The 20071-nt window shown below is 39.4% G+C and overlaps 2 protein-coding genes across 3 annotated transcripts in view; one reads left to right on the forward strand and one right to left on the reverse strand.

Annotated features, from left to right (window-relative positions):
• RMC1 (regulator of MON1-CCZ1) lies at positions 1–16493 on the forward strand. 2 transcript variants are annotated; one of them, XM_049819908.1, is made up of 20 exons: positions 1–316; positions 2575–2651; positions 4121–4205; positions 4589–4645; positions 5710–5796; positions 6977–7117; positions 8792–8895; positions 9356–9445; positions 9557–9662; positions 11025–11136; positions 12232–12276; positions 12704–12757; positions 13073–13201; positions 13534–13640; positions 14366–14485; positions 14669–14746; positions 14908–15012; positions 15098–15166; positions 15310–15535; positions 16316–16493. In XM_049819908.1, exons 1-20 carry the CDS (start codon positions 152–154, stop codon positions 16393–16395), a joined length of 2037 nt encoding a protein of 678 aa, XP_049675865.1. In that variant the 5' UTR covers positions 1–151; the 3' UTR covers positions 16396–16493. The 2 variants fall into 2 exon arrangements, with proteins under 2 accessions (XP_049675865.1, XP_049675874.1); XM_049819917.1 differs by lacking the exon at positions 9356–9445 and having other exon boundaries at positions 2–316.
• NPC1 (NPC intracellular cholesterol transporter 1) overlaps positions 16409–20071 on the reverse strand; it is a 27931-nt gene continuing 24268 nt past the window's right edge. The window contains exons 22-25 of the mRNA XM_049819893.1: positions 19741–19972; positions 18677–18790; positions 17725–17887; positions 16409–17038 (exon numbers count right to left, since the gene is read on the reverse strand). Of these exons, the coding sequence (XP_049675850.1) occupies positions 16956–17038; positions 17725–17887; positions 18677–18790; positions 19741–19972 (592 nt within the window). The 3' untranslated portion in view covers positions 16409–16955. The remainder of the gene's footprint in view (positions 17039–17724; positions 17888–18676; positions 18791–19740; positions 19973–20071) is intronic.

Here is a 20071-nt window from a genome sequence, read left to right on the forward strand (position 1 = left end):
CTGCGCCTTTAAGGCAGGCCGGTCCTGCGTCACGTGGGAGGGGAGTGTAAACAGGAAGCGGCCGGCCAGCCGGCCGGGAGGTGGGGTGGGCTCGGCTCGGCTCTGTTGGTGAACCGTTTGCGCCGGGTGACTTGTGCCGCGAGCCGCCGCCATGAGCCGCGAGCCGCCGCCCGGGGAGGAAGAGGCGCCGGGAGGAGGAGGAGGAGGGGGAAGAGCCGGGGAGGGCGGCTGCTACCTGGCGCTGTGCGCGCGGCCCGTGCACTTCGAGAAGGCCAACCCCGTCAACTGCGTCTTCTTCGACGAGGCCAACAAGCAGGTGGGCGCGGCGGCGGCGGCGGCGGAGGGCCCTCCCCGCGGGGGGCGGCGGGAGGCCGCGCTCCCTCCGTCCTGACAGGCCGCCGGGCGGTGTTTGGGGACCGACGGGTCGTCGCCGGCGGACCTCGGCCCACCTCCTTCCCCCGGGGCGAACCGCTGCCTTTTTCGGTGGCGAGCCGCCAGCCCGCCGCGGTGGGCGTCTGGGGAGAGGGAGCGGCCGGCGGGCCTGGCTGTCCCGCCTCCGCGCCTCGCGTGGGTCTGCAGGCTGGGGTCGCGGCTTCGGGCCTGTTGCCTCCGCCTGTCCGGCGGCGGCGGCTGCTGCTGCTGCTGCTGCTGCTGGTCAGTGGCCTCTGCGAGAAGAGGGGTCTGGAGGCTGCCGTGCTTGTTGTGCTTGATGTCCACCCCTTCCCTCGCCTGCTCAGCGTGGCTCTGGTGGTTCCCCCTCTGTGGGTGGAACTGCTGCGGTGCGAGGTCTTGCTGCTGGGTGACTGCTGGCTCAGGACCTGTCGCTTTGCTCGAGATGGTAGAAGTTCTTTTCTCGGATGCGTCAACATAGATTTATTAGGTTGAATTTCACCTGCCTTTACTCACACTGCCGTAAGGTCTTTCAGGAATTCTTAAGGGTCAGCACTTTTACTTTCTGTTCCAAATGTCCCGACGTTACTGGCAAACTTTGTCGCTTCACTGAGCTCCATTTCTCTGATTATTATTTTTTTTCCCTTTTAAATTCCTAAAGTTCAGTATATTCATAAAAATTAATATTTATAGCTTTACTTGTGGCTCAGACCCGAGTGGACGCTTTGCTTTTCATTTCTTGGCTTTAGTTCTTTTAAGCGTGTTTCTCCTTGATATCCTTATGGGCCTCTGACTACTCAGCTCAGCACAGCTGAAAGATCCACAGTCTGTCATGAGGCTTATAGGGATGTGGATGCATTCTGCTAATTCCTGTGGTGTGGACATGATCAGTGGCATATGTGGAGAGGGGGGAGTATTTCTGGGATGCGTTTCTTGCTCGTGCACTCTGTTCAGAATTGTTGGTGTCCTTCCTTTTTATCAACCATAATCTGTTACTTACATTTTGAGGGCCAGTTGAAATAAGATTACTTAACCGTGCCTGCCAGGACACACTATATCACAGTGTGGATGTGGTGTAACTGCACAGAAACGGTTTTTTAAGAGCTCACTTGAAAGAAACTTATTTCAACTGTAAATTTAATTCTCAATGTTTTCTTGCTACTCTAAAATTGTTTAGTTTCCAATACGTCTCTAAATCATTTGTAACCACCATTTCAATGACAGTTTCCCACGTGAATGGCCTTCTGAGGGATCTGTCCTTGCTATCTTCTCATCTCACAAAGATTAAGAGAACGTTGCCTTAATTTTCTGTCTACATCAATACTAAAAGTAGTTAAACTACGTATTTATCATTCTAGTAAGGCTGTAGTAAGACTGTAGTCTTGACGCCTACATTTCTGCGTGAGCATACTGCACCAGTAGCACGGCCAATATTACAAAACAGTGTATCTGTTATTCTGAGACCTGGTCTGTGTGTCTAGTGCTTCCACACATACAACAAGTACAAATAAGGCATCTGCCTGACGTTCTTTTTCTAAGCCAGTTAAAGTTTGTCACAGCATGACTTTTTTTTTTTTTTTTTTAAAGTTATCTTATTCCAGCTGAAAAAGCGGTACAGCTCTAGCAGGTTTTACATATATATGTGCAGTTGTGCTAAAGGAATTCTTTAAGTTGTTAGTGCAAGTTGGCTGAACCTTCTTAGGTACCGGCAAAACTGCAGAGTTCTATTCAACTATTCCTATCTAATAACACGTCCTGACAAGATCAAGCTTCTGGGTCATTGAGTTGCATCTTTTCCGAATCCCCAAGCTCATTTCCTTTTTGTTTTAAACAATGTCCAGATGTCTTGGATACTTTTACTAGTACCTGTCTTAGGAAAATATGACTATTAAAACCAAAAGAGATAAGCTTATACAGACTTTTACTGTTGTAACTTGCCCAGAAGTTCAGAATATGCCTACAAGACTGTTACAGTACCATTGGAAACCTGTCAACTCTTAAGTAAACTTGGAGCCCCAGAGGAAGTAATTGATTATTTACTGAATCTCAGTGTGAACTAGCAGATCTGTGTAAGAACAGAAATTGTCTAGTAAAAAAATTAAAGGAATGGCTTATATGAAAAAAAAGCATATTAAGGTTATGATTTTGAATAAGCTACAAACATGTTCAAAATTTTTTTTATAGGTTTTTGCTGTTCGATCTGGTGGAGCTACAGGAGTTGTTGTTAAAGGTTTGGAGGATAGAAATCCTATTTCATTCAGGTAAGGCACCTTCATCTCTGTTGCCTTGGGATAGAATTCTGCAGTCTTAAAGTTATGTGGTACTTAGTCCTGATCCACTGTAATTCAGGCATAAAACTTAGAAGTAGTTGTGATCATCTTTTGATTTTGTTCTCAGACAAATCTTGCAATTAAGGGTGGCATGCTTTGCCCTCCTGAATTTATAGTCATGGGGGGTGGGAGGGAAGTTAGTAGGCTGTGGCTTCTTTTTTTTTTTTTTAAACAGCAGTGTTTTATTAAAACACGCTATATATGTGAGAGAGTGTGGAGACTCAAACTTGTGATTCCTACAACAGCAGTGACTTATCCAAGGATGCAGTTTAGCAAGTTAAATGAAATGAAGTAAACTTAAATGTGTAGGGCACCATAATTTCTGAATTTCATGCCTCTGATTGAAGCAGTGTTTCCTACATGTAGGTTTCTTGCATCCTGTTTCTTGTTTAATCTAAATTGTTGTCTTTTATATCTTCCAATTTTTGTTGACGTGGGGTTTTTTTTCAGAATCTGACAACAGTACTTTCAATGAAACTACTTTGTCTTTAAAAACTATTTTATGTATGCCTTTGTTAAGAGCGATGGCTCTTTGCACTCTGTTGTCCATATGTAAGGAAGTATTCTTTTGCTCGAAGGTTGCTTCAATCTAGATATGGATGAAACAATTTGTAGTCAAGGTGTGTTTACTGTTGTCTGTCAGGTATTAACACAGGGCCTGTCCTGCAACTTGCTATTTTTATTTGACTTTTTAATTTGACTACCTTTGTCACAAATCCAGAGGGAGCTGAAAATACTCAGTGAACTTTAGGAGGTTCCACAGTTTTCCTGCTTGACTATCTAGCTCTCTCTTTGTCCGGACTTAATAATGCATAGTGGAAGTAGAACTACCTTATTCATGCCAATTGTACTGTTGCTTGTTTGGTAAGAATACATTTTTTTTATTTTTTCAAATGATGTGAAAACAGCCTCACTCTCCCTTTAACATCAGAAGTTCTTTTAGAGTATGTGTCCTAATGAGGAAGCAAGTAGGCTTGTGTCGCTTAGCAGTAGTTCTGGAAATAAAGGAGCTGATTGCAGGATGTTGGTGAGTGTCACAGAACTCCAGACTCACTGGGACAGAACTGAGAATGCAGGTTTGAATAGTTCCACAGTCTTCCAGTTCCACATCAGAGGTCAACAGAGGTGAGCATTTGTAGTAACTTCAGGTGCTGATTTGTGAGATCTGAGCTATGTTTCTGTAACAGATGTGTTCAGGACTTCTGAAGAGTGAACTGCTGTTATCCTCCAGTCTGAATTTTAAATCCTGTACTTGTCTGGCAACACGCATAAGTTGTATTCGAAACCATTTGCATTACACTTTTTTTCCTGTCTTATTGTCTTTTCGAGGGGGTATTACAGAGTTCCGTAAGAAACTATTTTAGATGATATTTCCATAACTTCTTTTTCTTTCTGTATAGGATGGAAGACAAAGGAGAAGTGAAGTGCATCAAGTTTTCCTTGGGGAACAAGATACTGGCTGTGCAGAGAACTTTGAAGAGTGTGGTAAGAAACCTACACACCCTGCAGATAGGGAATTGGAGCAGGAAATTTACTTAGAGTACCAGAGTAGAAGCCTCTGAGACAAATGTTCAAGAGGTCTGGTGGCTAACAACAGCTCTAGTGAAAACTCCTCTATCGTCCTGAGAGGCTAAACAGGCAGCATTGTTGTCTTGCTAGTATCATCATTTAAGAAAAAATTGCGGGGGGGAGCCAGCTTCTACAAAGAATTCCCCAGCAGGGGTGAAGTGGAATATAGTAAGTCAAGTTTTTCTTCTCTGCATCTCATCCAAAATAATTTGATAAACTAATATTTATTGTCTTGTATCTGTGTATGTATCTTGTCTGTGCCTCATAATTGCTAATATACTTCATGGGCGTTTTTGCAGGATTTTTTGAATTTTATTCCAGATAGCCCTCAGCTAGAATATACACAGGAATGTAAGGTAAGTTAAATGTCCCAAGTTTACATGCTTAAGTGAAACTCCAATGTTAGTTACGCTGGTGGCCTCTACTCTACAAGAGGACTAATTGAGATATCTCATTTATTTCATGTTAGTGTTTTGGAAGGTATGTAGTCACTATTATCTGTCTGAATTGAGGTAAACAGGTATTAACAATACCATAAAAAACTTCTTGGTCCAGTCACTTTAATTCTTTCCTACAAAGGACTGGAAATGCTGTGGATGCAACAATGTCAAGGTTTGGGAAGGAGAAGAGAAAAAGTGCTGATGATGTAGAAACAGTGGACAGTAATTATGCTAATGCCAGATGTGTTAATGTGGATTTTTTTACCCTCATTTCACTGATCAGTGATAGTAAGCTATTACTAGTTTGCATACCAGGTTTGGTATTTTTAAACGACCCTTCTAGTTTTTTGATGATTATTTTACCAGAAACAAGTACCATTGTCATTGTTTGGTACTTTCCAACTTTTAACTCTGATAAATTACATTTTTGGGTAGTAGAATGCTAAAGTGAATTTTTAAACATCTGATTTGCACAGGTCCCTTTATTCCTGTAGACTTTAAAGCTGAAGTACTCTTTGCTTCATTATTTAGGATTATGTGTTTGAGTAAACCATTCTAGCAAAGCAGTTACAATAGTGCTCTGAGTGGAGTCATGGCAAATGTTTCCACTTAGTTCTTAATTTCTGTCATCAGAAGGAACCTGCTTTTCATGTCAGGAATTGGTTGAATTGGCAGTATGGTTTGAACCAGAAGAACTTGGCTGTATTTAGGTTGAAAAGAAAATTTGACTGTGTAATAAACTTGTAAGTCTTACATGCCAAAAATTCAGGTCATGCAGTTGTTGTGTTCATATGTGGTTTTGGAAGTCTTTACAAAAGTAGCTGATGCATGCTGGGTGTCTTGTTGGCCAAAAGTATTAACTCCAGTGATTGGATAACTAAATTGTGTTTGGTCTTGCATTCTTCATTTAATAATATTAGCTTATCTGAATAGTTAATTTTTCCAAGTAAAAGAATGTTTGTTTGCTTGTTTGTTAAAAGACAAAGAATGCCAATATTCTAGGATTCTGCTGGACAAGTTCTACAGAAATCGTATTCATCACAGATCAAGGAATTGAATTCTACCAGGTAATACAAATAACTCCTGTAGGACATATTTAGAGATTTGAAAATGTAAATTTGTGACAGTATCTTTGAATACCTTTCTTCTAGTTCTCTAATTGAGAAAGTACACTACTAAAAAAAGAAATTCTGCCATTTTGTTTGCAGACTACGATTATTTTCCTTTGAAAGGAATACATTTTTGGGGCAGAGGGAATTTATCATTAACAGGTTATTTAGCACAGCTAACAAAGACTGTATAAAGAAGTACTGAATTAAGCATTGAGAACTCTAGATTAATAGATGTTCTTGGCTTGTATGGAAATGCGTATTTAAATCTAATGTGAAATACCACTTCATGCAAAACAGATCAGCATTGGGGAGGATGTGTGCATGCTTAAAAATGCAGCAAAGAACAAATAATTGACTAAGACAGTGATACCCTCCTGCACATTGGCAGCTTCCTCCTATGTTGATCTCATTGTCCGAGTTCCTCTGTGTTATGTGTAATTACCTTTGCATATGTTTTTGGAGAAATCTAATTAATAAATAGCCCTTTTTGACATTCATGATGAGGGATATTACAAACTTCTTCCGAAGTTGTGCATTCCCAATAGTTCCAGTCCTGGAGGTAAGACATGGTGGTTTCACATAATTACTGTTACTAATAGCTAGTACTAAAGAAAGTAACTGAAAAAGCAGTATTATTTCCTGCTGATTGAGGGAGAAGAATATATTTAGCACCTAAAAGGATTATGAACATCAACCCTGCGGGTAAAAGGACCAAATCAAGTGTGTTTTTGAAGACAAGTTATTTTAGCCCTTAAAATGAAGGGAATCAATTTCTATACTGTCTTAGTTCTTAAAAGACTAAGGAAGATAGAGAGTGAAGGTAGCAAAGGTAATAACTTTTTAATAAAACTTAACTAGTAGTGTCAAGCTAGGTGTTTTCTCCAGTGTGAACAGAACTTATACACAGACCTGGATGAGGCGGAAGAGACAGCACCTTTCAGCTCATTAGGATTTGAGGAGGATTTGATGTACGTTTCCTTAGCTACAGTAAATTGGGGCCTAAGCTGTAATTGTCAGGTTGCCGATTTTTAATTCTAGTGCTGTAAATGCCCTTAACTGTTTCTCACTTAACATTCCTAGCTACTGTGTACTGTTGGAGTCCTGATGGTAATATAATGCTAATCTGTGTTTCCAGGTATTACCAGAGAAACGAAGTTTGAAACTTCTGAAGAATCAGAGTATTAATGTCAACTGGTACATGTATTGTCCAGAGAGCTCTGTTATTCTTCTGTCAACCACTGTCCTTGGCAATGTCCTGCAGCCATTCTATTTCAAGGTAAAGGGATATGTTCCAAACTTTTCATTTTGCGTGCTTCCATTTTTTTAGGCTGCTTCTTCACTCAAATACTCTGTTGATTTTCTTGGATTTCTTCTGAGAGGTGCATGTGTTCACATCTTTGTATGACAATAAGAAAAGGACAAAGCAAAAAGCTAAGGTATTTCCTAGGTGATGGCTTAAAATTAAGTAATTTGCTTTTTCTGTCCTCTTTAGAAAGAGGTGTGTCTAGCTAATGCTGGACAGTTGACCTTGAGAAAGGAAAAAAAAAATAGTGACCTAATACTTGACAACTCAAGTATCTTTCAAGAGATTTTTTTTCACTTAAACAAGTGTATATTATTTACTTTTACTACAGGCATTTGCACGCTGTAGTGCAGTAATAAAGACAAATTAAGGGCCTTCCACTTGTGTTTACAGCCATAACTTTCCAAATGTGAGTGAATGAATTTGAAACAGAAAGAAAAAAGGTAGTGCTTAAGAAACAACTATTGTCCCAAGCATGTGAGGACTTTGTTTACATTATTTATTTCTCTTAGTATTCTTCCCTGTAGACAACACTTAAGGTTACTGGGAAAATATTTTTCTTTTTGGCTTGGAAAAAGTGTGTAGTGAAAACTAGGATCTGTTTTAAGTTAATCGTGCAGTAAGATGATTTTAAAAAGGAGGAAAAGAACTACAGTGTTTATCTTGCTTCTCTTAAAGGATTAGGAAGATTTCTCTAGTAGTCTAAGGGAAGAGATTAAAAAGCAGTTCATTCAGATGGGTTTCCTGGTTTGATCGTGGGTAGGGTCTGTATTGGATCCTGAAATCATGTTCTCTTAGCAGGCTAGGTGGAACTTACTAGCCTCTCAGAGCTTTCTTTTTAAGGACTTAGGCCATCCTTTCCCATCCTTAACATTTTGTGTCAAGTTGTAGCTTGAAGCTATGTAACTTTTATTTTGTGTTCAGAAGGTAATCCTTAAAGAATTCCTGAGAATGGTACTGTACTAAAATAACTTTTGAAAATAGAGCTCTAGCAAAAGATACATTTCTGTGGTGTTCACACTCAAGAATGAGTTAATAAGAATGGGAAGTGAATTTCAGTAGAAGCTTTGGAAACTCTGAAAACTTCCTTAAATATAAATCCTCTATGAAAGAGGAAGAGGAGAGAGGAAACCTTGGGCAGGAACAGGGATATGCTCCGCGTATAAGACAGATTCTGGAGTTAGCAGGAACAACAGAAGGAGACTGTGACTGTTAGAAGCTACTGATATTCTCCCCTTCCCAGTAAGCAGTTATTTTAAGAGTTGGAGCGTATGTTTTGCTGGAAGATAGAAAGGAAGTTTAAGAGAACTGCTGTTCGAGATTTCCAGGCCAATTGTAAATGGGATCTGCATACAAATTTGTCTTAATTAAAATGGAAATGTTTTACTAGCTGAAGCTGATGTTATAATATTAAGATTTTAAAGCTGCTAAAATTGTAATACCAGAAGTATGTTTTTAGGATCCCAGTAGGAAATAGTGTCAAACCTTTTTTCTTTTTTTTTTTTTTCTTTTTTTCCCCCCTCGGCTATCACCATTCTTCACCTCATGGGGGAGCTATTGATGCAGCGTTTGATTAAAGGTGACTTGAGACCTTACTGTTTCAAATCTTGACAATGGATTTCTTTGCGGTTTTTTGCTGTTTAACAGAGTGGAACAATGTCAAAACTCTCAAAATTTGAAATCGAGTTACCTGCAGCACCCAAGTCCTCCAAGCTCAGCCTTTCTGAAAGAGATATTGCTATGGCTACAATGTAGGTATCTAACTAATCAAGTCTTTCTTGGTATGACAGTTTGGGAATGCTGAGAAAAGACAAGAACGTTAACATAAGGTTGCACTTGTTTCTTGGTTTAGCATTACTACTGGTTTAAAGTGCTTCAGTTACTGCCTTGAACAAAGCCTCTAAACAACTCTGTTGGAGCAAGGTGGGGAGGGGAAGCTAACCGAGAAGTCTTACATGAAATTGTTCTTGATTAGTAGAGAAATTTTGAGATTACTTCATTTTTGAACTGATATGTTGATAGAGTTGTTCTTGGATGCCTCACTTGCATGAGTATAGGCTGTGTGCTGTGACTTATTGAGTGCTGTTTTAGTCTTTCAGTTTTAATTAATTGATCACTTAGGTAATCTCACATCTGTTCTTTTAGGACAAAATGTATGGCTCTAACAGACTGGTATTTGAAAATAATGCTTTAATCCTGTTGTCTCGTTAGATATGGGCAGCTTTATGTTCTCTATTTGAGGCATCACTCAAGGACTTCCAATAGTACAGGAGCAGAAGTAGTCCTCTATCAGTTACCAAGGTGAGAGCAGAATGAAAAACATTAGTGGTAATTCACATGTGTGTAAGAGACATCTGCCTTTCTAGTTCGAACAGGCTTACTGACCAGTTCTTCTCATCTCTGTTTCTGTAGAGAGGGCTCCTGTAAGAAGACACATATTTTAAAACTGAACAGAACTGGAAAGTTTGCCCTGAATGTCGTTGATAACTTGGTGGTAGTACATCATCAGGATACTGAGGTATGATTTATTTATATTATGTTGTGCCTTTAACTTTTAGAAATTAAGGGCAGATTTTACTAATGAATGATACCTGTTAACTCTAGAAAATATTTTTGCATGTGCTTAGCTTTGCCAAAAGCCAGAGTATTTGCAGGAACAAAACCATAAGGATGTAAGAGATTCAAAGTTATCCTTTTACCTTGTTGGGCTAACATTTAATCAGGGCTGTTGCTAATGCCTGTCTTTTCATACACTTTTATTTTTCTTCTTGTTAGTTTCCTATGATAATTTGCTGCTGCACTGTAAGCTTTTAAGGCATTATATGAAGGGGTAGAGTTAAATTGGATACTAAATTATTAATTCTGGGAGCTTCTCATATTGCAAACATTTGAATGATATGTTTCTATGACGCAAACTTATGCTCCTTTAGTTTGAAGGCCTGGATCTGCAAAAACATGAACAAAAATGATCTTGTACATATGGTAGCCCAGGTAAAACTTGCTTGTCTGTAATCTCAGTAGCAAGTCTTCATCAGGGGTAAAGCTAAAGTTGCTCTTAACTTGTGGAAAGGCTTTGGCTTCTTGTATTATCTTCTCTTGGGTAGCTTCAAGAACTGAGGCATCTTATCTCATTAGGCTGATTAATTGATATTTCAGTTATAATTCATGTGAATTCTACACACTAGCATTTAATTCAGAGCATTTATTCTGCAGCATTTTGGTCAAGCTATAAACAGGACCATATAAACACAGAAAACAAAATCAGATTGAATAGGGTAGACACCAATAACTGAAGTCATGTTTCATTAGCACTGAAAGTGAAGCTAATTTCTACCCTGCAAGGCCAAAAATGTGGTCCATACTGGGAAGAAGCATTAGTGACCCAAGTTGAACAAGACTGAATGGTAGGAAGATGAGGGTGTTTCATAAGAACATGCAGAATTTTCCTCACAGTTTCTAGCATCCCTAACTAAGCAGTGAATTTGATATAAATCTCTTATAAGGGTATGTGTAAGAAAGACCAAGACTTTTTACTAGGGCCCGTAGTGACCGTTCAAGGGGCAATAGTTTTAAAATAAAGGAGGGTAGACTTAGATTGGATATAAGAAAGAAACTTTTTACAGTGAGGGTAGTGAGACCCTGGATCAGGTTGCCCAGGGAAGTTGTAGATTGCCCCATCATTGAAAGTGTTCAAGGTCAAGGGCTCTGAGCAGCCTGACGTAGTGAAAGACATCCCTACCCACAGCACATCCCTTCCAACCCAAACCATTTTATGATTTTAATGGAGAACACAAGATGGAAATATGAAAAGCAGCCTGAATATATGTAAATGGATGGTATTTCACATTTATGAATACTAATTTCCTCTTCTCCATTGCAGACTTCAGTTATATTTGACATCAAGCTAAAAGGAGACTTTGATGGGTCTACTACCATCCATCAATTTGTACTTCCAGCTCGATCAATACAACCCTATCAAATACCTGTAGCAGGTAGAACTACTATATAATAATAAATATCTGAACACTGTTATCAATATTATTTAAGTGTAACGGCAGGCATACAAGAATGCTTCAGTTTTTAGGATGCTGGTTACTAACACTTCTATTATACATATTCAGGGGAGGGTGAAGGAGGAAAGAAGGTAAGAAGAAATTGAGCATAAATGTGTGTTCTAAACTTGTATCTACTACAGAAAAGTAAGAGTTGCTGTTTAAGGTTCATACTTCCCATAGTACTTTGAAGTGTAAAAGCAAAGTTGGGGTTTGGGGTTTTTTTTGACCACACATGTAAAAGGTTATGCGTGTACTCAAAAGCACTTCATGGTTTTCTGGCTTAAACCATGACTATTTAACTTCTTAAATCACAAAGAGGATTAAAGATAATCCAAGCTCAGAATCGAGTTTAGGACTAGTTGAGAAGCAACGTTAAGATCAATGTTAGGACTTGAACACTTAGATTCTAGTTCTTAGGTTATCTTTCTGTTGTCTTGTCCTAGAAGTGTAGCAGATAATTACCCTCAAGCTGGAAGTAGCTAGAAATAGTCTGAGGGTAGTTCCACTAGCATATGGCAAAGCAGTGTGGTTCTCTTTATAGAAGAGAAAGATGCTTCTATAGGAATGATTGCACCTTAAAAGCTCTTTACAATCTGAATTTTAAAGCCACTAATAGCAAGTATAACTGATAAATCTGCAGGGGGAGGTTTGCATTAAACAAAGGTTAGGATTAGAAAGTACAAACCAGTCTTGCTTTTTAAGAAACTGAAGTGGTTGCATGTAAATACAGCAAATGGAGTCTATATAATTATAGTACTAGAGATGGAATACTTCTGCATGCTTGATTTTGCTTGGCTAGAAACCAAAACAATCATGGTTTGAAGAATTTGTTTGCTTTCTCAGTGTCAGATTTTCTTTATAGATGATCTGGCTACACAAATGAGTATCTTTTTTGCTTGCATGCTCTAGGATTGCTAGACATGTTACAATTCATACTTGCCTTTTCAGTGTAAGATTGTAGTTTGTGTTTTGTTAGTGTAGGAGAGTTGCTACAGTACTGCTATTCTTCACCTAATGTTAATTTTTCTGCAGGTCCAGCCTCTGTAACGAGTCAGTCTCCTGTTCCATGTAAACTCTGTATCCTTTAAATACTCTGACAGTGCAAGAGTCTTACTGAAGCCTCATTCTATGTACCAAGCATGGAAGAAGCTAGCATTTGTTACCTTGACCTGTTAAGTCCAGCTTTAGCTGATTATGCATATTTACTTCAAGACAAAATAGTATGCTTCATAAGAGACTGTAATGCTTTCATGGCATTATAAATATGGAAGTCTAGTACAATACAATACCACATTTCCTGGTCATTTGAGATGCATGTATGAAATTACTGAATAGGTACACCATGAAATTCAAGATATAATTCCAAGAATATGGTCAAAGACCTTACAAAAAAGGTAACAGTAAATGAAAATGTTAATGGGATCTGCTTCAGTACAGTAATGTGAATTTAGCAGCAAGAGCTTAGAGTCAGTGTTAATATGGCTGTTAGAACTTTAACATTTAGATTCTTCTTCTTGGATTGTCTTTCAACCCGATATTATCATCAGTGCAAGTGAAGGTAAGTGGTGAGCTGTTTGACTCCACTATACTCAGTGTCAAAAGGTGTCTAGTTTATTACCTTCAGTGCACCAAAGCAGCCTAAAACAAAGTGACTAAACAGATGTACCTAGTAAGATGACTACTCGTGGTAGTGATAACTGAGGATGACCATATCTTCACTACAACTTTTCAGGGGTAATGCTGCTCTAAAACATAGACTTAGGAAGGCAAATAAATCCTCATCTAGATGTGTTCTCATTTAAAGGTGGAAAAGTTGGATGTCTAGGCTATACTGTATAAGGTAATTCACTTTGTTTTACCCCTTCAAATCAAGGTTACCTCTGGAGTCTTCAAGTGAAACTTGAACCTGTAGTTAACCTCTTGCTAGATAAAGGAAAACTAATGGATTTCCTTCTCCAAAGGAAAGAATGCAAAATGGTTATCCTCTCTGTATGCTCTCAAAGTAAGTTCACGTGATTTGTCTGTCTCTTGAAAGTACAATACTGCTTATTCATAAATATGCAAGTTAGCTGGGCTGTTCTTAGATTTGAGATCACCACTGAAGCTAGATTGGTCCTGTAAAATGTCATTTGCCTAGGCTACCCTCAGTCACCATTCTAAAGGAATTGTGTAACAGCATGAAGAAACTTAACTTCCCCTCATTTAGTTAAAATACATGACACAACTGAAAGCGTTTCTTTAAAAGTTTAGAGTAGAGATCACCTTTTGAAATAGGCAACATTAAAGCCCCTGGTTATTTCTCCTCATAGTTCTTTTTTCTTTTTATCTTTTCAGTGCTCAGTGAGCCAGAAAGGGGATCACTGTCTGTGATTGCAACTGTTTTTGACAAACTGAATCATGAATACAAGAAGTACTTGGAAGCTGAGCAAAGCTATACTATGGTAAACCATGTTAGCTACAGCAGCTTACAAAGATAGGATGATACTACTTGCATTTCAGGTTGCAGGCATCATGGTGAAGGCAGGATCTTTTCTACTTAGGACTAATTCAAGCCTACCCCAAGGGTGCCTTAGGCTCACAGTGGAAGGTCTGCTGTACAAGGTGCCCTAAGATGCCCACTTAGCACAGTTGTGGCAGATGCTGCATAGCTCATCTCCAGCATGACAAGTAACATACCCCAGTGCTTGAAAGCAGAGAGAGGGTAGAAGCTTAAAGAGCAACTTGGAATCCATAACTATAGTTTCCAAACCACTGAATTCATGGCACACCATACCACTGCACAACATAAGCAGCCCTAACACATCTTGGAATTACTTCTGTTAAAATACCAAGTTCAAACACTAACTCATATACTACAGCCACATTCTAAAAATCCTTCTAAAAGCTGAGGGCCTGTATCATAGTAAGGTTGATTCATCTCCTGGCTTTGAGGCATATAATAGCAGCTACATTTATATAACTTTTAAAAGGAGTTTTAAATTTCAATATGAAAGCCCACACTGAACAGAATGCATCTAATAACATGACCATAGATGTGAAGTTGCTCAGTAGCAAAACATGTTTATAATTACATTCCCAGTGGAAAACAAGTCTCCATACAGATGAGACTGACTAAAACTGTACTGCAACACTACAGTTTTCTTTTAAAAAGGCTTTCTTCTTGTAGGTGGTAGAAGCAGGCCTGAGTAGAAGTAATCCACTCCTGAAACGTCCAGTCCGCACTCAAGCAGTTATTGACCAGTCTGACATGTACACACATGTTTTATCTGTATTTACAGAGAAGAAGGTAAGTTAATTTTAAGCACTAGTTTGGCAGTAGTCTCAAAGCAGCAAACTTAAGTTGACCACTTGAAATAACCTGCAGAAGGCTTTATTGTCAGAATTAAGGTATTTTGATGTCTGTTCTTACAGGGTTGTCATTAACAGGGGAAGCTATGCAAGTTCCACCTAACACTTTTTTCTTGTCCAGGAAGCACCTCATAAGTTCACTATAGCAGTCTTGATGGAATACATTCGCTCTCTTAACCAGTTCCAGATTGCAGTTCAGGTAAAGTACTTAAATGCCAAGTATATCACCTCACTCAATGAAATTACATGGAGTTTCAGACAAGTCTTGGTCATGGGTTTAAGTCCTATACAATACTACCTCCTAGATCATAAAAACTGATATTGAGACATACCTTGATGGTCTTCTTCCTGCATTCACAGCACTACTTGTATGAGCTGGTCATCAAAACCCTTGTTCAACACAACTTGTTCTACATGCTCCATCAGTTTCTGCAGTACCATGTGCTCAGTGACTCAAAGCCTTTGGTATGTAAGACAAGTTGCTTCAATAAGGTAGTGATGGAGGTAGGAAGTCTTCAGAATTTTAAGGTTATTTCTCCTTTTGCCCTAGGCTTGTCTGTTACTATCCCTGGAAAGCATTTACCCTCCCGCACATCAGCTCTCTCTGGACATGTTAAAAGTAAGCATTTCAGACTATAGTAGCTCAGTGTCACGTGTGGGTTAGACTTGTCAAACAGCTTACCTGACCAAGCTTGAAGTGACTAACTAGCATCTCAGTCATTTGTTAGAAGCATAGTCTTACAGCTGTGATTGACTTCACAGAGACTTTCCACAGCAAATGATGAAATAGTGGAAGTTCTGTTGTCCAAACATCAAGTTTTGGCTGCCTTGAGATTCATCAGGGGTATTGGAGGACATGACAGCATTTCAGCCCGCAAATTCCTTGATGCAGCAAAACAAGCAGAAGATGACATGCTTTTCTATACTATATTCCGATTCTTTGAACAAAGAAATCAGCGGTTACGAGGAAACCCTAGTTTCACACCAGGTAAGCAATAAGCAGTTAGATGAAGATACTCAGTTGTGCAAACAGAACTAAGGCTTGTTTTACTTCCAATCCAGTTGAGTCTGTATAATAAGATAAAACTCTTGGTGCATCTTAGCCTGTATTTTAGACTTAACCTTTAAGCATAGTTCCAAAGTTAACTTGTCTTACCCCTCTGTATACTGCAACCAGGAGTAAAGAGACTGGGCCAAACAGGAACTTGCAGATTAAGTGAACCTGTTTGGCACTGTTGCTGGCACTGCTTAATTTAGCAGAGCCATTATCTCCAATTCATGCTTTCTCCTGAAGCCAGAAACTGGATCAAGAAACCTTTGAGTTCAGTTATCTTTCCACAGATTACAAAAATTCAAGGCCTGTTTTATACTATGGTTCCTCTTACTTTAAAAACCAAGCTAAACTGCTTGCACCAGAAACATGTTCATAATCACCAGATAGTCTGTATGCACAGAATCCCACTCCAAGATCTTACATCTTGGCAGTAAAGAACTCTCATGAATATGAATCTGCTGGTTAGATACAGGAACTAGATCAAACATCTGCTTCATCAGAAGAATGCTTGTCACAGGACTGGAGATACCTCAGTATTCCACTGCTTTCAAATTGTTAAAAATCCTTTACTCAAATACATTAGAGATAAGAATTAGTACTTATAAATTGAGGTAAGTGGAACTACACAGTCTTGCTTTGCAGTTGAATTTTAAAGTTAATTTTTATTTTGCCCCCCCCCCCCCCCCCCTCCCCTCCTCCCCTCCCCCCCCTTAGGTGAGCACTGTGAAGAACATGTCACCTTCTTCAAACAAGTTTTTGGAGAACAAGCTCTCATGAAGCCTACAACGTTCTGAAAGACTCTTCCACTGAAATGTATAAACTTAATTTATTGCATTTAAGTAGATTTTTGAACTACAAAATTACTATTTTATAATAAAGTATATACAAGACATTTTGGCAAATAGTACTAAAAATATTACAACTTGTGATGGCTTCCCCCTAAAAAGAGACAAAAATTGCATTGACCTGCATTTAAAATTAGTGTCAGTGGTTTAGCAGTCCATTCTCATACACATCATCTTAGTTTCATTGACACAAAAAAGCTATTCAACTTGCAATAGAGCTGGTTTAGGTTTCTAGAAGAAAAAGATGCAACCTCTTGAAAACAGAAGTGTTTTAGTAATCTTGTTAACACACCTAGTTTTAGTAATACTGTTACATGAGCCACACGTAGCATTTCCTGAGTTTAAAGCTGTGTCCAAAGCTGCAGCTGGTATCTTCTAGTTGAATCTGTGCAGGAGTCAAGTCAGTGGTGGTTACAGCGTGATAGTCGTAGAACATTGCTGTGCTTCAGTTCTTAAGAACAGTTGGGCCTATGCCACAGTTCATGGAGTCCACTGAACACTGTTAAAAACTAGAAGTAGAGGAGTCTCTCCCGTTCTGTACCTCTGGTCCTCTCTCGTGCAGTTAGAGTTTTAGCTTTATTTACTGATGGGCCTGAGTGAGAGAAAAACAGAGTTATTCCAAGTCTCAACATTACAGCAGATCAGTTAGTCATCAAGAAGCATGCATGATCTTAGTTGTCTAGGTCCAGGTTAACACTGGTGAGACTTCAGAAGCATGTTTCTGCTCAGCCGTTAATAGCTGTCAGCAACAGCAAGGGCAGTAGGTGAATCCCCATCAGTCTTAACCCCCTTAGTTAAGGCTCAGTTAAAATCTGCTTTTAAGAACTACACCATAGGCACGAATTTCCAAGTTCAAGAGGACAGTGTTTGGACCATCCTTACTGCAAAGCAAGATCGCTACTGCAAATGCAGGAAGTGTCCCACAGCAGATTTGTTGCCTCTACCCACCATCCTGTGGCTTTAGAAACATTAATCATGCTGCTGTCTGTTGGGCCACGTGGGCTTAGGCAGCCACCTCCATGAAGGACAGGACAGCACAGCACAACCACAGGGCAGGCTGTGGTTGCTTCAGTTCAGCATGCCTGTAACAGCAGGCTTGCACTGCCACCAGTCAATCCTTGCTTTCCAACAGACCAGCTACTTGCATGACAGAGGCACATTCAGGAACTGCTTTCTGTCCTTGCGATCCTTTCTATGTTGTGGAGAGAAAGTGTCCAAACAAAAAAACAGCTGGCCTACTTGTGAAGTGTGATTTAGAGCAGATTTGTCACATCTTACCTATGTAACTAAGCAGAACTGGAAGAAATATTAGTCCATGTGCTGCTCCTAGCAGAACCATAGCTAGATACATCCTGAAGTAAAATATCTTGAAGATTTGAGATTTGGAAAAAGCCAGTACTACAATTCCTCCAAATTTGGTCAGTGTGATACCACTGAAAACCTGTCAATAAAAAAGTGGTTAGTAGGGCTTTATGTAATCCATTTGCTTTAAGCATTTAACAATTGGCTGAAATTCTTATGTAATTTGAGGCTCCTATACACAGTATACCTCCTTACCTTAGAACCACATCCAAGACCTACTCAGTGAGAAGAGTTCAACTTCTTGGTCCCACTAGAACCTGACACCACATACCAGACTCAGTATGATTAAAAACCTACCTAATCTGTACAGCCACCTAGTTTTAGTTTCATTTTTACTTCAGGCAGATACAGATGAAAACCATTACTGAAGTAATTTATCATTCCAGTGAAGTTCCTTATCTGGGTCCAGTACATGTATCACCAGAACAGTCTATTCCAACCCCATCCAGGTTGCTTATCTTAGGCTACGTGACATGACAGAACTGCCCAAATACTGAGCCCTGCTTGCATTCCCAAAGCTTCAATTTCATCCCATATTCAGAACAACCTTTCCTAGTCACCTCTGGGTATGTGGAAGAGAAAAGCACTTAAAACTTTAACAGGACAATTCAAGGTTAATCCAAACTACTAGTTCAGCTAAAGCTTTTAGCTCTGTTCTCTACTATTAGGTAGTAGTAACATCAGACTAAAAACTGAGTCTTGATCACCCCTATTACTGGTAGAAGCCTAGGTTGACCTCTAAGAGTTTTAATCAAATATTCCATAAAGATAAGGCAAGGTCATCCTTACAACTTAAGGATATCGGCATAGTCTGTAACATGTAACTTGGCTACTCATTCCCACCCCACCCCAAACAGTAGATACTTACTGAACTACCCATGTGAGACAGAGCTTCTTCTGCACGCTCTACTCTACTGCCCTTAGTGCTAACAGTGAACGCTCTTGTCACGTGACTACAGAATTCCACAGCAATACCACAACTCTAGAGAATGAAAAGAAATATGTGAAAGTATCATTTGGATGAGCACTTCAATGGTAAGGTCTCTACTTAGAACTCTAGACAGGCTAGAGAGGTTCTAGCCTGTGTTCAGTTCCCAGGGCTTCAATAGAGTGCATGCAGTGAACACTGAACACTAAAACCACTTTACAGATACCAGCTGCAATAACATTGCTTTAGAGTAACACTGAGTATATGAGTATATATGCCAATTTGATACCATAAAAATTCAGCTGAGTTTAACACTTTAGTTTAATCCTAAAAACAAGCTATTTAGTTATTTACAACACTGATTGAACAGTTGGCAAATCTTAGACTTATCTAGCAGGTACAGGTACACTTGCATGAACATATGTGTAGTTGTAACACAGGGCAACAGTTTACTCTCTCGTAACTTTCTCAGATCTGCAATAATCTCTAGAGAGCAAGGCAAGCCAGAGCTCCAGCACTCAGCTACTAGTTACTAAGTTCCGGAGTGTTTCACCAAGGTACTGTGCCCAAGTGGTTTCATCAGCTTATGCAGGAACAATACTGATACTAGCACATCACAGATCTACTCTGTGGAACATAAATACAGAAGCAGCCTTAACACTAACATTTGTATCTTTACCTTAGGCATGAACAACCTCTGTTGATGTGCAACAGCACTTAGCCTATATAGTAGCAATACAACTGTTGCTGCAGAACACAAGAGACCACCACCAGATACAGTATAGCTTACAGTTCAGTTGCTGTATCTTAACAGTACTGGGACTAATTGTCAGAATAAACCTGTTTTCTACACACCATCTAGATGTATTAAGGTAATTCCACTACTGTTCAAATGCCTGTCAAAGTTTAGTAGAAATTACTAGTCAGTGTCATGAATATACATAAGACACACAGAACTGTTCAAGACTTAGAAACAGAGGCAGAGGGATGTCTTGTTAACTTACCATGACAAGATTTACTAATGAAACTGCATTTAAGCTGATGCCCCAGAGCCACATCACTCCAAACATGTTGATGATTATCATAGCAATAGTTATTGAAACTACAACAGCAGCCCATACTTCAAAACCAAGCAGCACAGTTGTCACCAAAAATATTGATCCCAAGGAGATGCACAGGTTAAAGATAGCATCATGCACAATTGTCAAGTATTGTTCATAGAAGACATAAAACACACTGTGGAAAGAAGAGAAGTTGTAGTTAGCCATCTTCCTTGCTATATGCCAATATTAGATAAGCCTCTGTGCTAAGGATAAAGTAGTTCTCTCCTTGTAG

Source organism: Accipiter gentilis, chromosome 2, assembly GCF_929443795.1.
Source record: "Accipiter gentilis chromosome 2, bAccGen1.1, whole genome shotgun sequence".
Classification (NCBI taxonomy): Eukaryota; Metazoa; Chordata; class Aves; order Accipitriformes; family Accipitridae; genus Astur; species Astur gentilis.